Genomic DNA, 16,483 nt, shown 5'->3' with positions numbered 1-16,483 from the left:
CATGTTAGTCAAGAGAGAAAAAACAAAATTTCATTTTAGTACATTTGGAATGGACCACTTGGGTGGTGGCTGAAATGAGGCCACCGTGCACATCTGTCCTATTGGAAAGTGGATTAACTAGGTCTCACTGCTCCCCACCCCCCATTCTTCAGCGCGAAGACATGCGAGAGACCCCAACCCACACAGTCAAAAGAACCAGCACTTAAGTTGCTCAGATGCCCTGGAGGAATGGCACCAGAGTCTCCCGAAGTCAACAAGGCGGCTATCTGAAAGTCAAATCTCATCTGCCACCACTCAAACTATATATGGCAGATAGAGACCAGGACTAGAAGTGAAAAAAAAAAAAAAGAGAGAAAGCCACTTTTTTGCGGTAAAATTCTACTTAGAATTTTTTCCATTCTCTAAAATGTACCAAAGCTGAAATAATTCAAACAGGAAACCAAAAGGGGAAAAAAAAAAAAAAAAAAACCCTGAAAACAAAACCAAAAGACACTGCAGGGCCAGAAGCAGGGTGATTATGCAGATGGCAGTCCCAGTGGGGAGCCCTGGGCTCCTTCTCGTGGAAACTCCTCAGTGTCTCCTTCACCCCCAAAACTTCCAGGGGTGTCCCGGGCCCAGAGAGCCCATCCCTTCCTGCCTCTACTTCCCTCCCAACCCCTTCTTCCTACACACGTCTGTCTACACAGCCAGCTGCGTCTGGCTGATGACTTTCTCCTGAAGCAGATCAGGGGCTCCCCAGTGGGCCACGGAGGGGGGACATTAGGCCTGAGCCAAAAGATGTAAAAGGCAATTTAATTCAGATGCCTGAGAGCAGAGGGAGTGTAGAAATACACGCATTAAAATCATCTTGTTAAAATTTAAGGTAAAAGATACTAAATTGAATTTAATGCCTACAACGGCTCTTCCACCTGCGTGCATCCCGTGTTACGGTTACTCAGCAGGACCCGGGAGACAGAGTGCCCGAGAGAGACTTACGGACGGATCAGGATGCAGAGGGACCTGTGGGAAAGGTCCCAGGACAGCTGCACACTCTGTGTCGAGGGCAGTGAAGGGCTAGGGGCAGCTGTGACCAAGCAAGGGACACAGCCATTTCAGAGGTGTTGGTAAACTTCTCACACTTTTCTGAGCTGAGTCCTGGAACACTGCCCCCTTCAAAAAAGTGAATGTGGCTTTCGGGGGTATTCTCAGCAAGGGCGGGAAATGCTGCAGAGAGGTGCGATCAGAAGCCAAATGGTACAGCAGACAGGCGGGTCTGGGAAGGCCTCCCCCCGCGCCCCTCCCCCCCCGCCAGGCCCTCCTCGGTTGTCCTTCTTCCCCCCACGCTGGGCTGGGCGCTGGGCTGGCAGGATGTGAAGTGGAAAGACATCTGCTCTATCCTCAGGGAGATGGTGGATGGGTGGCGTGATGCCCTCCTGTCAGGGAAGGCTACTGGTCGGCTTGTCCAGGCCCACGGTGCCTCGGCCTGCACTCCCCGGGTTCAGCACACCCTGGTGTGTGTGTGTGGGGGGGGGTGTCTCTCTGCAGGGACGAAGAATGACACAAGGCCCAGAGGGCCTGGGTGGCTCAGTCAGTGAAGCGTCTGCCTTCGGCTTAGGTCATGATCTCAGGGTCCTGGGATTGAGCCCCATGGCGGGCTCCCTGCTCAACAGGGAGTCTGCTTCTCCCTCTCCCTCTCCTTCTCCCCCCACCCCGTTCATGCTCTCTCTCTCTTTTTCTCTCTCTCTCAAATAAATTAATAAAATCTTAAAAAAAGAATAACACGAGGCCCTCTGAGCTGGATGCCCGCATGGCAGGCAGACCTCCATCCTCCAGGGGGTCGCCTCTCTCAGAGCTTAGCTCTGAGAAATTCAGAGACCTGAGAATCAAGCAAAATAACACATGTTAGTCTAAATAAATGAAATAAACAGTATGCAAGCAGAATGACAAACATACAGAACAAACCCGTGAGGCCATCGAGGCTTCTAAGTAATGCGGAGTACGGAGCAGACGACTAGAGAATTTTTAAAAGTTAGCACGTGGGACGCCTGGATGGCTCAGATGGTTAAGCGTCTGCCTTCAGCTCAGGTCATGATCCTGGGGTCCTGGGATCCAGCCCCGCATCTCGGGCTCCCTGCTCAGCGGGGGGCCTGCTCCTCCCTCTCCCCCTGCTCATGCTCTCTCTCTGGATCTCTGTGTCTCAAATGAATAAATAAAATCTTAAAAAAAAAAAAAGTCAGCATGGCAGTGTGAAAGACTGGCTTTTAATGGTCTTGGTTCTTGAAAATTCACAGGTTAGCTGTTTGTTTTTATATCAGTTATGGAGGAAATATTCAGGAAAAAAAAAAAAGTCCTCTTAACAAATCTTTGAAATGTGAGGTCAAAAGTCTTTGTATGCTTTTGTGTTTCAGGTATTAAGTCTGCTCCATTAAAAAAGGACAGCCTTCCACTCAGTAAAGTGCTATAACCCAAAAGTGCAAGATCAGAATCACTGAGGAAGAGAGCCACCAAGCGAAAGGTTTTTATCTCCAAAGCCATGACCAGTAAGACATTCAGCTGTAGCCCTGTCAGGCAACCCACTCGGGCTTCTAGCACAATCCCCGCAGGACTGGGCATGCTATCCCCAAGGCTCCTGTTCAACTGAGTGTCAGGAAGGACAGTAGCAAACCGCTTCTTGCCAAACCCCGACAGGACTGTGCGTGTGTGTGTGTTTAATAATGTCAGAGTTCTGAGACTTTTTTCACTTACTGGACACAAGTTTAGGGGTGTTAACTGCAACCCATCACTTTAAAAGATAAGTGTAATTTTCTAATCACGGGTAGGGGATTTTGAAACCCCCCAACTCTAAAAACACAAGAGCTGAGGGTGGGCGAGGCTTCCAGGTCCTAGCGAGTTGGAACGCCGTCTCTGAGAAATCTCAGCACTCCAGGATCAACTTAGCCAGCCAGGCAGGCTCCCTGGCCTGGGAGAGACCAATGACTCAGCCGAACAAGCCAGGGACTCTGTCTTTACTTTGCCATAGCCTAGCTGCTGGACGTCAGCCAAATCACGTAGCTTCGGGGATCCCAAAAGGTCTCCCAACGGAGATGCCCATCAGTGATAACAGAGGGTCAGAACGAAATTACACCCAAGCCACACACCGGTGCTTATAAGAGCCAAGGCACTAGGCACCCGGAAACTCCCTGGCTGAGTCCCCTTGTGCCTGCTTTTCCCCTAGATTAAACATTCCTGTGGTCTCAACCAGTCCTCATAGGACACAATCTCGGGATGGGGGGGGGTGTGTCTCTTCATCGTCAGGGTCACCCTCGTCTGAATCCACTCCACACTTACAGTGAGGCCACGGGGCGGAACACAATGTCCTGAGTGTGACCCACCCAGGAGACAATGCAAACCCTTGACCACCCCTTCATTCTTGGTCAGGGCTCAGCAAGCTCTCTGTACCGGGTCAGAGAGAAAGTATGTTAGGCTCCCCAGCCATCTGGTCTCTGTCCCAAGTTCTCAAATTGGCCCTGACTAAAAGCAAGTATGAGACAGTGTGCAGTGGGGCTGTGTTCCAAGAAAACTTATTTACAGATACTGAAGGAGGTGCAATCTCCCCTCCACCTCTGGGGGTGCAGACGCACTCCCGTGTGTGGGAGACCATTTCCTTTTCTGGAATATTTCTCTCTTTATTGATCCAAGTCTACCATTAGTCTATGAATAGAGTAAGCTCCTCCTGTGGGCTGAGCCCTGGGCCAAGAGCTGATGGTACCGTTGCGAACGCAATGTCACTGTGGACCTGGGCATGTGATGGGCTGTCGCCTGCGCCCTTCATCCTGGGGTGAAGAACCTGAAGCCCAAGAAACCCGAGTAGAAGTCCGAACTTGAACCAACACGTTCTGCCTCAAGGTCAGTGCCCTTTGAATTAACCTCCAAGCTGCCTTCCTGGAGCAGTTCTCTTCCAAGAATTCAAAACAATCCTCCTGTGGGCTGAGCTGATGCTACTGTTGCAAATGCAAGGCTGGCCCCTCCTCCTGTGTTTGCTCCAAAGAAACATGGCTCCCAGCAACAGAGGTCACATCGGTACCTGACCTCGGCCAGCATGAGTCAGAGTGGAGGCCCAGGGGACGGACAAGAGTCCGCAAGGCAAGGGAAGAAAGGGAAGGATGGCCAGGCTCAGAGCAGCAGGGCCTTTAGATCCTGTTAGAGATGTTGATGTTACCTGTGTGGTCGGGTCTGAAAGGGTATCACTTGGAGTCCTGAGGAACCTGTGGGATTGCCCTTCTACACGACACCTTTTAAGTCTTTCACGGAATCACAGAATGCTTTGGGTGAAGGGGCTGGAGCTCCTACTTGTTCTCCGAGGTCCGATGCACACCAGCCCCCAGCGAATCCCTCCCCTTGGTGCTCCCTCTGCACTCCATCCAAGCTGCAGGTCGGTGAGGTGTCTCCATGACCGTGTCCCCTGCCGGCCGGAAGACACCTCTGCGGTGAAAGCTGAATCTTAAGTCACTGTGGACCTGGACGCGGGATGGGCTGTCGCCTGCACCCTTCATCTCTGGGGTGAAGAACCTGAAGCCCAGGGAACGCGAGTAGAAGTCCGAACTTGAACCAACACGTTCTGACTCAAGGTCAGTGCCCTTTGAATTAACCTCCAAGCTGCCTTCCTGGAGCAATTTTCTTCCAAGAATTCAAAACAATCAACAAGCAGGGACATAAAAGGCAGCCCTCGTTTGCACTGTGCCTGCTTTTCCCCTAGATTAAACATTCCTGTGGTCTCAACCAGTCCTCATAGGACACAATCTCGGGATGGGGGGGGGTGTGTCTCTTCATCGTCAGGGTCACCCTCGTCTGAATCCACTCCACACTTACAGTGAGGCCACGGGGCGGAACACAATGTCCTGAGTGTGACCCACCCAGGAGACAATGCAAACCCTTGACCACCCCTTCATTCTTGGTCAGGGCTCAGCAAGCTCTCTGTACCGGGTCAGAGAGAAAGTATGTTAGGCTCCCCAGCCATCTGGTCTCTGTCCCAAGTTCTCAAATTGGCCCTGACTAAAAGCAAGTATGAGACAGTGTGCAGTGGGGCTGTGTTCCAAGAAAACTTATTTACAGATACTGAAGTCCGAATTTCATATAAGTTTCACATGTGAGGAAACGGTATTCTTTTGATTTTTCTCCCCCCAACCATTAAAAAAAATGTCAAAACCATTCTTAGGTGGCCGGCCATCTAAACACTGAGTGGTGCCAGATTCAGCCCAGGGACCGTGCTTTGCCAAACCCTGTTCTAGATGATTCACTCAAAGGATGCATACAGCCTGAGATTGTATTAGTTAGTATTGCATACCTGCGAAAGAAAAAGCCGTCAGCTCGCATTAAGCCTGCCATCAACGTAAAGCCCTTTAGACCTGTTGCTGGAGTATGTCTCGCCAGCCTCTGAAGGGAGAGACACAGACCGGCGCTTTCATCCCACCCTTCTCGGATTTCCAGCTGGAAGGGCTTTCCTGGAGACTTGGCTCAGGCCTCGGCCCCAGCCCTCTCTCACTTGACTCTTTCCCGAGGGAAAGCGGCTGGTCTGAGGGCAGGTTTGGAAGAACCCGCTCAGCTTGGCCCCTCCTCCCTTGCTGGCAGAGAGGTGCCCTTGGGCCTAACCTTTTAGAGGTGAGCTCACTTCGGGCATTGCTCAGCTAGCCGATCTGGCCACACAACTAGGACATGTGGGTTTTTTCACTGAGCTGACATTTAAAAAGTCTCTGACTCTGGGGCACCGGGGTGGTGCAGTCAGACGCTCGACTCTTGATTTCAGCTCGGGTGGTGATCTCGGGGTTTTGAGGTCGAGCCCCACGTGGGGCTCTGTGCTCGTGCCTGCTTGAGATTCTCTCTCCCTCTCCCTCTGCCCCTCCTGCTCGTGCACGTGCTCGCTCTCTCTCTCTCTCTCAAATAAATAAATCTTTTAAAAAATTTAAAAAATAAAATTCTCTGACTCCCGTGGCTACCTTTCAGGTTCAGAACCTGGGAAGGGAAGCAAGGAGGTCATCACGCGTGCAGGCTCTGTGCTTGAGACCCTGGAGCTGACACGTGTCCCCGCTAAACTTCGTGTTCTTGGACCTGGTTCACTGCCCGCCAGGACTTTGGTGGCGCTCTCTCAACTCTTAGACCTTCCACCTCCCAATACAAATCATTTATGAAATGTGACCGAGAGAGAACTAAAGGTACACTCAGATGAACCACTCTTCGTTTCTGCCCTGCGGTGATTTTTCCATTAATCAGACCCATTTGGGTTCTGTCACTAATGGTTACTAATCCTTCTAATTGGCTTCCCTTCCCCAAACCATTTCCCACTCTGTAGCCAGTGGTATTTTTTCTTTGTTTGGGTTTTTTTGTTTTTGTTTTTGTTGCTTTTTTACATTCAATGGGTATATCATCTCCTATTTAAAAATCTTTCTGGCTTTTCTTATTATTTTTGGTTTTCTTTTTTTTTTTTTAAGATTTCATTTATTTATTTGACACAGAGAGCACAGGCGGGGGAGCAGCAGGCAGAGGGAGAAGCAGGCTCCCTACTGAGTAAAGAGCCCGATGTGGGGCTCGATCCCAGGACCCTGGGGTCATGACCTGGGCGGAAGGCAGACGCTTCACCGACTGAGCCACGCAGGTGCCCCTGGTTTTCTTACTTGTAGGAAAGACTCAAATCCTAGCAGCCAGTGAAGTGGGCTGGAAAAGCCTCTAAAGGTGTGAGAGAGGTAATGGTGCATCACCTTCCTATTGCCCCATCCTAACCAGAAACCACGCAGAGCCGGTTCTTCTGGAACCAGGAACCAGCCACATCATATAACCCACAACTCCTAGGAACCAACTGAGAAGTTGAGGTGGGCCCACCCCTGATGGCGGCACAAAGCGGAACCTCCCTGGGCTCCTGGCGTCTTCCTCCTCTCTCCTCTCACGGACCCACGCACCTCTATGTGGTCCTTTAGCTCTGCTCTCCAGGAAAAGAAACCAGTGGCTTCCAAAACTCTCATCAAACACTGCAGACACTGTACTCGAGGTCTCTGGACAGCAGCATCACTACTGCCTGGGCAGTTAGGAATATAGACCCGCGGGCCCCAAGGAAGCAGCGTCTGTGTTCTGCAAGATCCCCAGCCACCCACTCGCATGCCCACGCCTGAGGGGCCCTGGGATGGAGCCAACCTCCGTTGCCCTGGGTCCACCTGTGCACTTTCTGACTTGCTGGTCAAGTTCCCAGGTGATTCCGATGTACCGGCAGCGCTGAGACAGGCCACCGTGGAGTACGGGTTTCCTCTGCCCTGGGCCCTTTTGTTATCTCAAATAATATACCATCACATGCCAAGTAATTTCCGAAATTCCTCTCAGGAGAAATCATGCCAGCTAAAGTCTCACTGGTCACGCCCTCCAACCACAGGGAGTGTTGCCTGTGTTTTGTGCCTCTTTCCCTTCGGCCAGTAGGAGGGGCGGCGTCTTACCAGCCAGTGGTGTCTCAGCGGCTGAGGGCTATGTCTGTCTAAGAAGGGACTTGGCTGAAGTTCATATTAAAGGAATCCAAGTATTCCTGTGGCCTCCGGCAAGGGTGACCAAGCAATCCTGGCCTGCCTGGGACTCTCCCAATTTTAGCAGTAAAAGTTCCATGTCCCGGGACAATCTCGTGCCACACAGGCCGACGACGACGGTCGCCCTCCCTCCAGAGCCCCACGCAGGCTGACCCTAATTCTTCCCTCTTCTCTCCCCGCTGCCTCTTGCTCAAGAGGACTGGCTGTCAGTTCCTCCCTGAGCACCCACACCGGCCTCCCGCCTGAGCTCTTTCTTCTGCCTGTAACACCCTGCACTCTACTCAGTCTCCAGCTGTCAGCTCCAAGGTCACTTCCTGGGGAAAAGCCTCTGACCCGTTCCCCCCGCCCCCCCTCGCCCCCAGGTTTGCTCAAGTCCCCATTACTCGCTGGGCACACCGTGTCCCTTCCCTTCACAGCACTTAGCACAGTTTACACAACCATGTTTGTGTTTGATCAGGTCTGTCTCCCCACATAGGTATACGTCTTAAGGACTGGGATTGTGTCTGCGCTCGGCTTCCTCGGTGCCTAGGCACAGAGTAGACGGTTAATAAATATTTGTTGAATAAGTAAAATGAATCCACGTAATCAGGATCCAGGCCTTGTGTCTCCAAGACAGACACTGCCGGCTTCCCTCAGTATCCATTCTCTCTTCTTCCAGAGAACTAGAGTCCTGACTTGACCAGGATGCACGGCTACCCGAACAAAGGCTACGTTCCATCCTCCCTAGGTGCTGGGTGGAGCTGCACGAGTGAATTCTGCGTAAGCAGCATTATGTGCAATTTTCAGAGCGGGGTGTCTTCCCTGTTCTTCCTCCCTGCTCGCTAGAATGTGAGTGCGGTACCTGATGTCCGGCAGCCATCGTGAACCACGAAGGAGCTAGTCATGGGAGCCACGCATGGTGGACATGAAGTGAGGAGCTGGACCCCTGACACCATGGAGCCCATCCCAGCCCTGGAGAGCCACCTTTGAGCTGGAACATGAGAGAAATAAACTTGATTCACTTATTTGGGGTGGTTCTGTTATTCCGCCATACGGAATCCTAACTAAAAGCCTCTACCTTGTGGTCACCCTTCTCACTTGGAACACCACACCTGTCAGGAACAGTGAGCCACCAGTGTTTTCTCTTCCCTTAATGACACTCATGTACACACAAAGCAGGAAATGAGAACGTGAAGTGGTTCAAGGCAGAGGAATGAGCCAGCACCAGGGGCTCAGGGACCCACAGTCTGGTCCTAGAGAGCTGAGCGACTCTGGACCTCAGCTGCCTCCCCTAGCAACAGGTATAAGGAGGCCAGGCCCTCAGCTGCAAGGTCCCTTCCTCCACTAAAGGCCTCTTTACGGTAACTGGTTTCTGCATTGTGTCAAAGGAGTTGTCACACTGAGGCACAAGGCACAGGATTTTAAGTAGTTGTGAAACAACTGAAGTTCAACTACACTTAAAACATTACCCACAACTTGCACCACAGGAAAGATGCCCTGAACACACGCAGCAGTTACATGAGGCCGTGACAAGTGCCAGCAACAACTCCCACCGTTAGAAGTCCACGCTCGCTTCTACAGATCTCTCACAGCGGGGCTTCCGTGGAGGGCGACCAGCTTCCAAAAACAGCAAGAATTTTTTTTTTTAAAAAGGGACGGTGGAGGAGGAGCCTGGGAGGGAGGGAGAAGGAGAACCGTACCTTCAAAGGTTACAGGCTCCACATTTTGAATGAATCAACCGATGAGGCATAAATGGGAGAATACACTGGAATATTAAAGCATGAAGAACAAGACAGTGCAGGTCAACAGCAGCCTTGGCCACACAATTCCCCTACCCTAACAGCCAGCTGAGTTTAACAAAAGTGACTTCAGCCAATACTTAGCAACCAAAGCAGAGGGAGACACCGTGGAGAACACTGGTCTCATAAACCCTCTCTCGGTTCGAGTGGCTTTTCTCTCTACTTGGGGCTGCAGGGGAAGGAAACGATACGCCCAAGTCTGACACAGCTTCAGGTGCAGGGCCGAGGGACCCCGCAGTATTACCCTAACATCACCACTGGCTACAGCTGCTTTTCAAGGGAAGTGGTCAACTGCATCCTTAGCGGCAAACTGAACTCCAAGCTCATTTTTAAAGCGCCAAGTGAAATGCCAAAGAGCTGATCTGTCTGCTGGCATCAGGACCGTCCGGTCCTCTGTATCAGGATGGCGGCCGATTAGACGCAGCCCACGGCGCACGGGCTGGTCACCTCTTCCGCGTCTCTTCCCTGTCAGCTGTCCTGCTTCCTCTGGGGCATTTCGACCTGGCCCCGTGGCCCAGGACACGCGACTTGGAAGACACAGAGCACTCACTTTTCCTGTCACTCTAGAGACCTCACGGGAAAGGTGAGGTCGTCCTGTCACAGGTCCAAGACCTAGGGGCCGGGTCTCTCTTTACCAGGCAAGAAGGAATTCAGTTCACTTCTCCTAAATTTGGGGGACTACGGACTCCAGGGCTGAGAGGAGAGACACAAGGTGTTCAGAGACCACTGCTTGATGAGCTCCCACCACCAGCTCCCTCGCCCACCTCTGCTGCGTTTGTACCCCCTGCGGCTGTCCCAGGCCTGGAGAGAGCAGGGCGTTCAAGTCCGCTGTACCCGGAACAAGAGAGGGCAGTGGGCTTCCCTCCTTTCGACAGTTAACCCTTGATATGGAACCAGATTCCACCTCTCTCTGGACTGGGGAGGAGGGGGTCTCTTGAGGAACCAAATTCCAATTACATTACTTTTCCCTCTGCTAGAAGGCTAACCCTAATATTCATAAAAGCCAACTACAGGGCAAGCAGAGAGAGAGCTAATACGGTATTTTAAATTACCATATATCTACCATCCAACAATCCCACATAGCCTCAAAGTCATCGATACCTGGTTAAATCAACAACAAAAGGCTAACTGCTAAATTCTTAATTCAGAAATTCACGGAGCATAGCATTTTACGTGCTACGGTTTCTAAGATTTTTTTTTTAAGATTTTATTTATTTATCTGACAGAGAGAAAAGAGAGAGACAGAGAGAGAGCACAAGCAGGGGGAGCAGCAGAGGGAGAGGGAGAAGCAGGCTTTCTGCTGAGCAGGGAGCCCGAAGCAGGACTCGATCCCAGGACCCTGGGATCATGACCTGAGCCAAAGGCAGACGCTTAACCAACTGAGCCACCCAAGTGCTCTGGTTTCTAAGATTTTTGCTTATTACTTGAGAATCCCAGCAACAGTGCTACCAGACAACAGTCCTTAGTCTCCTAGAAATGAACATAAGCATTTTATCATCCTCTTACTTTAAACATGATGCCACCTGTCTCTTCTGGTTCCAATGAAATGAGAAAGTAGTAAAATGGGGTATAACCAGAACAAAAGATTATTGGCAAAAAAGCGCATAAACAAAACCTTTTCTCTGTTGATTTATTGTGAAATAACACTTATCTGTTCTTCCATTAAGTTAATTGCAAATCAATAAACATGTAAGCAACCTCGATTCTGAGAGCATGCTGTTTTAAGTAACTGCACATTTACCAGAGATTTCAAGTGGACAGAAGAAAAAGGTCAAATCCACGGGCCCAATAACTCACTCACTCCTCTCAAGATGACGCAGGGGCTTTCATAGCTAAGAAAAAGCAACCATGTATGTTGGAAGTTTTAGCTCGATCATGAAGACTTTCTCACAGTCTCACTTCTTCTGTCCCCCAGACCTGTGAGTTACGTGGAGCAACAGTGGGGTAATTGAAATGATAACCCAACTTTAATTGGGAAGAACTGAAATGTGGGGAGGGAACCCGGACACCAGAGTGCTCTCAGGTATAATCCTGAACCGAGTTTCAGGAGACAGAAGAGGTGGACGGTGAAGAATCGGTTTTGGATGGAGCCACGCTGCCAGGCTTGAATCCTGGCCACCACTTACTAGCTGGAAACTTGGAGCAAATTCCGTCAGAGTGGTGGTTGTGAAGATTACCTAAGACTATCCGTGGGTTGTGTCTCCGTCAAATGCCCACTGTTTTCCGTGGCAAGGACAACTGTGGTGCTAGAGACACAGGAGACAGCACCCACCCACGCCAGGAAGCCAGGTGAAAGGTCATTTTCAAGTGCATAACTGTGCCAATCTGGGATTTCGACTCAGCTAAAGCACCTGCTACTAAACTTACATTGTGTTTGGCATCAAATCCATCTCACAGAAATGTAAAAGTATCAAAGTGGGGCAAATGGGCTGGCAAAAAATACCAACTACAGACCATTTGGTTTTAAACATTCTGTTGTGCATGTTTTAATTGCAGCGTTGGGGTTTTGCTTATTTGTTTTTGTTCCTAAGCCCTCAAACTATCTTTTAAAGATGGAAAATATTTCTCTTGAAGATTACAACTAGCACACAAAGAACCCCAGCTACTCACTCCTCTCCTCCTTGGCACCCACTGACCACTGCTAGCACCCCCTCCACCCATTGTTCAGGTCCTGGAGAGCAGAGTCTTTGACGGCACTGGTTCTAGAAGAAGATCACAATTGGAAGCACCCCTTAGCAGTCCGTGTTGAGGGGGGAATGTATGAGCCCCACAATCCTCATCATTCTTCTTGCCATGGACCAGCTCTCTGGTCCTTAGCCATTCTGATTTGCCCACACTCCCTTTAAACACAGAAGTGCTCACCAGATAAACTCACCTATTTACCCAGTGTGGTACCTAGGACTGCCCAAGGGAACGGGGCAAAGACTGCATTTGGTGGATCAGAAACATCTGCTTTGTACATAAAGGCATCCTTGAACAGCTTTGGAATAATGTATTCCATGGTTTTGAGGAACACATCTTTTAATTAGTAGAAAAGTCTATGTGGGAAGTGGGAAAACTTGTACAAGTTGTATGTGACTTGGTAGCAATAAAATAAGAGATAAAAATAACAACCACCTCACGGTGTAAGGAAATGATGAATGTCCACAATAGCCAAACTGTGGAAGGAGCCGAGATGCCCTTTAACAGATGAATGTATAAAGAAGATATGGTCCATATAGACAATGGAATATTACTCAGCCATCAGAAAGGATGAATACCCACCATTAGCATCAACATGGATGGAACTGGAAGGGACTGTGATAAGTGAAATAAGCAGAGAAAGACAATTATCATATGGTTTCACTCATATGGGGAACATAAGCAATAGCACAGAGGACCATAGGAGAAGGGAGGGAAAACTGAAGGGGGGAAAATCAGAGAGGCAGACAAACCATGAGAGACTATGGACTCCAGGCAACAAACTGAGGGTTTCAGAGGGGACGGGGCTGGGGTAGCCAAGTGATGGGTATTAAGGATGGCACGTGTTGTGAGGAGCACTGGGTGTTATACACAACTAATAAATCGTTGAACACTACATCAAAAACTAATGATGTACTGGGTGCCTGGGTGGCTCAGTTGGTTAAGCAACTGTCTTCAGCTCAGGTCATGATCCTGGAGTCCCCGGATCGAGTCCCGCACCGGGCTCCCTGCTCAGCAGGGAGTCTGCTTCTCCCTCTGACCCTTTCCCCTCTCATGCTCTCTCTCATTCTCTCTCTCAAATAAATAAATAAGATCTTAGAAAAAAAAAAACAAAACTAATGTACTATATGGTGGCTAACTGAACTAAATAAATAAATATTTTCAAAAAAAGGAAAGTATGAAGATAATGATGATAACAATGACTGCTTACTGTGGGCCAGGCATGGTTCTAAGTTCTTTCCATGGAATAAAGCCAACAGCAAAATTCCAAAAATATTGGCCATCACCATGATTTCTAAACTTTCTGTTTAGCATTAGACTCTTTTCCCCAAACAAAATCTTACTCAGAACAGCATATAAGGGGGGGAGGAAAAAGCAGAGCTGCTCTATGTGTAGCTGGAAGGAGGGGACCTGGCTGCTGGGTCCCCCATTCCACACTGGGCATTCCTGCCACCCCCGGCTAGCCAGGGACCACCCTGGGGTCCTGCAGCTCCTGAGGACATGGCTGCAAACTTGGCAGTCTTTTTGGTGAAGAACCACAGCAGAGTGTGAACTAATCATAACAGTTAATGACCCGGAGGCTGGCCAGAGGCAAGACGAGCCAGGAAGCACATGCCCTCTTCAAGCGCCCTGACTGCCAAAGGTATGCTGAGGATTTTGAGTTTCTCCTCCAGTGGGCGGGTCTCCCCTGCTTCCTCTTTCCTCCCCAGTCTTGGGGCCTCGGAGCATTGCACCAAATCATCTTGGGTGCCACTTCCCTGTCTAATATTCCAATTCTGACAGTGTCTTTCCCATCATATTGTGCACAGATGTTTAGTTCATGATTCTCAATATCCAAACACTTACAAAGAGTAAAAATGGCTACCAGAAAATTCTTTCCATCCCTACCCGCTCTGTGGGCTTCCTCCGGCTGCTGTCCATTTGGTTTTTATTGTCAAGTGTGACTTGTTAGCACTTGCTATTACCTCAGAAGTGAACCTTGGTCTCTCTCTTACCAAAAGAGGGGTAGGTAAAAATAACTTGCCCCCATCCTACCTTTGGCAACTGCCTTAAAAATCCCCCCGCCCCAATACCACCTGTAAAGAAGGGAAACTATGCTCCTTAGTCCTCAGAAGTTATGGGTTGTGTTTTGGAGGAAAAAAAAAAAGTTTTCCATAACTTGATCCTTGAATCACATTTTTCCACTGCTGCACACCATCTGCAGTCCCCATAGGCTGGAGCTGAGGAAAGAATTTTCTGGGCTCACAGTGCTGGCACACCTTGAACTTGATGCATTGGAAGGAAAAATTCCTGGCCATTAGGTTAAGCCCAGAGTAGGTATCTTTCTGCCTCCCAAACCAGCTTTCTCCTTCTCAGGCCTACCTCCATTCCCAGCTTTGCTTTCCCTCCCAAAATAAGGCAAAGGGGGGGGGGGGGAATCACATCATAAAAAGTTCAAATGAATACACCCAGAAGAAATATTTGGCGAATTCTATAATAATTCAAGGTGCAGAAAGGTTGAAAAAATGAGTTCATTTTCCAAACTTTTGAGATTGGGAGGTAAGTCAATCATAGAATTCTAGACGGGAGGGGGGGGTGCGGCTTATGGATCAGCTACCCCAACGTCCTCATCCATGAGAAGTCCAGAGTGACTGTGCCTTCTAGACACACAGTGCTGGGCAGAATGAGGTCGAGAACTCATGTCCTGACTGCCAGAACGGCACTGTTTCCACCACACCCAACAGCTCAGGTGTGAATCAAAAGTTCCTGCTGGGACCAAGAACCGCAATTAATAAGCAGTCCTGGCACCTGCCAACTTCCCATAAACGCTGCAGTACCTCGAGCCCCAGCTCTGTGTTGGTGAACAGGCACGCTCCCCCAAAATCACCAGTAGGCTCACACCCCGGCGGTGGCCACCGGACAAACACGCAACGGGAATGCGCTCAAAACCGAGAAGCTGCTACGTCCACCTTCCTCGGAGCTGGGACTGCCAGCTGAAGGCGGGGAAGGAAAACAGCCTTCACCTCTACCCCAGCTACCGACGCGGGGAGCGAGACTCCTAGACACGGGGCGGGAGGCGCCCCCACCTCAGCGCCCATACTTGAGCGCGCGACCCCTGCCATTCTGTGCGGCAGCTCCTGTCCTTGGTGGCATTCTTGTTCAAAAGCCAGTTTTCTCTGTTGTTCAGAAGTCTTGACTGCTGCGAAGGTGTGGGCCACATCCTCCACCAGCAAAGCGCGAAACCCGTCAACTTCCCCCCGCCCCGCAACTCCCCCGACAACAATCAGGTTCTCAGAGGGGACACCGAGAAGGGGACACTGCCTCTCCTCGGCGGCAGGGCCCGGCCCCCCAGCGGCTGCCTGTGCCCCCCACCCCGTTCGAGCCCGCAAGACGGGCTCCCTCCTCCCAGGAACCTGCCCTCCCCGCCTCCGCAGGTGGCTCGCAGCCACGACCCAAACAGCTCTGCCTCCCGAGGGCATAGTTCCTATTCAGCTGCGATGCGACCCTCGTCCCCGACTGCAGCTCAAACCCCACCGGGGGTGTTTGCGGGTGCAGCTCGTTCCCCCCTTGCCCTGGGGCGCCCCCGGACCTTCCAACCCTCAGCGCACGGGCGTCGCACCCCAAGCCCGCGGACTGCGCCGACGGCCAGCGGAGGAGAGCGCGCCCCAGGCTGCCCGCCGACCCCGCCCGCTCCGCCCTGCCCCGCCCCGCCCCCTCCCCAGCCCGGGGCCCACCTGCGGCGGGGGCGCGAGGACCCTCCCGCTCCCGCGCCCCCGGGGGGCTTCTCTGCGCCGCCATGCCGGCCGCGCGCTGCGGACGGGCGCGGAGCCTCCCCCGTCGGTCAGTCAGACGCCGCGGCCGCCCCCCGGCGCCGGGGATCGCTTCCCCGCGGCTGGCAGGCTCACAAGGCGCGGGTTGTGGACGACGGTCCGCGCTCCCGCCCCGGGAGCCCGGGGCCGACTGACGCGCTGGGCCGCCAATGAGAGGCCGCGATGGAGGTGGGCGGGGCCTGGGGCAGAGATGGGCGGGGCCTCCGCGCACCCACCGGGTCCGCCGCGGCTCCGCGTGCAGAGCGGGGCGTGGGAAGCCGCTCCTCCGGAGACGTCTTGGGAATTCCACCTGGACGGATCCCGCGATCTCCCTAGCACTTTACATCGAAAGTCCATTGAGTGGGAAGCAAAGAAACCTGGTGGGTGGGATGATGAGGGAGAGGGACCCGTGCCTTTTTCCTCTCCACGGCGAGGGTACGGAAGGATTCCTATCCCTGGCCCGGACATTAAGCCGCTGGTGGGTCACGGCCATGGGAGGGCGAGGCTGGATCCAGATGTAGCTCCCGGCGCAGGGCCTCTTCCACTAGATTGGGCAAATTTTTTGATCTTTATTTTCCCCTAGGTCAGCAGAACGGGGTTATGCTTACTCAGAAGTCACTCACAGTTTATTTTAGGAGGCGGAATCTGTGCGTTATTGACAAAATTAATCCTCTGATAAAATTGTTTATCAAAAGGAAAAAATAAACAGACCAACAAT

The 16,483-nt window shown here is 51.4% G+C and overlaps 1 protein-coding gene across 4 annotated transcripts in view; it reads right to left on the bottom strand.

Moving 5' to 3' along the window:
• Window positions 1–15,880, bottom strand: part of OTULINL (OTU deubiquitinase with linear linkage specificity like) — a 28,238-nt gene extending 12,358 nt beyond the window's left edge. The window contains exon 1 of one of the 4 annotated variants that reach the window (XM_081825918.1): window positions 15,691–15,880. In XM_081825918.1, coding sequence (XP_081682044.1) covers window positions 15,691–15,754 — 64 coding nt within the window. In that variant the 5' untranslated portion in view covers window positions 15,755–15,880. Of the gene's footprint in view, window positions 1–8,358; window positions 9,879–14,135; window positions 15,146–15,690 lie in introns of those variants that run through there. The other 3 variants (XM_081825919.1, XM_081825916.1, XM_081825917.1) reach the window with 3 other exon arrangements.
• Window positions 15,881–16,483: the final 603 nt, after the last annotated feature.

This window comes from Leptonychotes weddellii, chromosome 7 (genome assembly GCF_054177405.1).
Source record: "Leptonychotes weddellii isolate Sample4059 chromosome 7, ASM5417740v2, whole genome shotgun sequence".
In the NCBI taxonomy this organism is placed as follows: domain Eukaryota; kingdom Metazoa; phylum Chordata; class Mammalia; order Carnivora; family Phocidae; genus Leptonychotes; species Leptonychotes weddellii.
The sequence above is the reverse complement of the archived record's forward strand: the minus strand, read 5'-3'. Positions and strand labels throughout refer to the sequence as shown.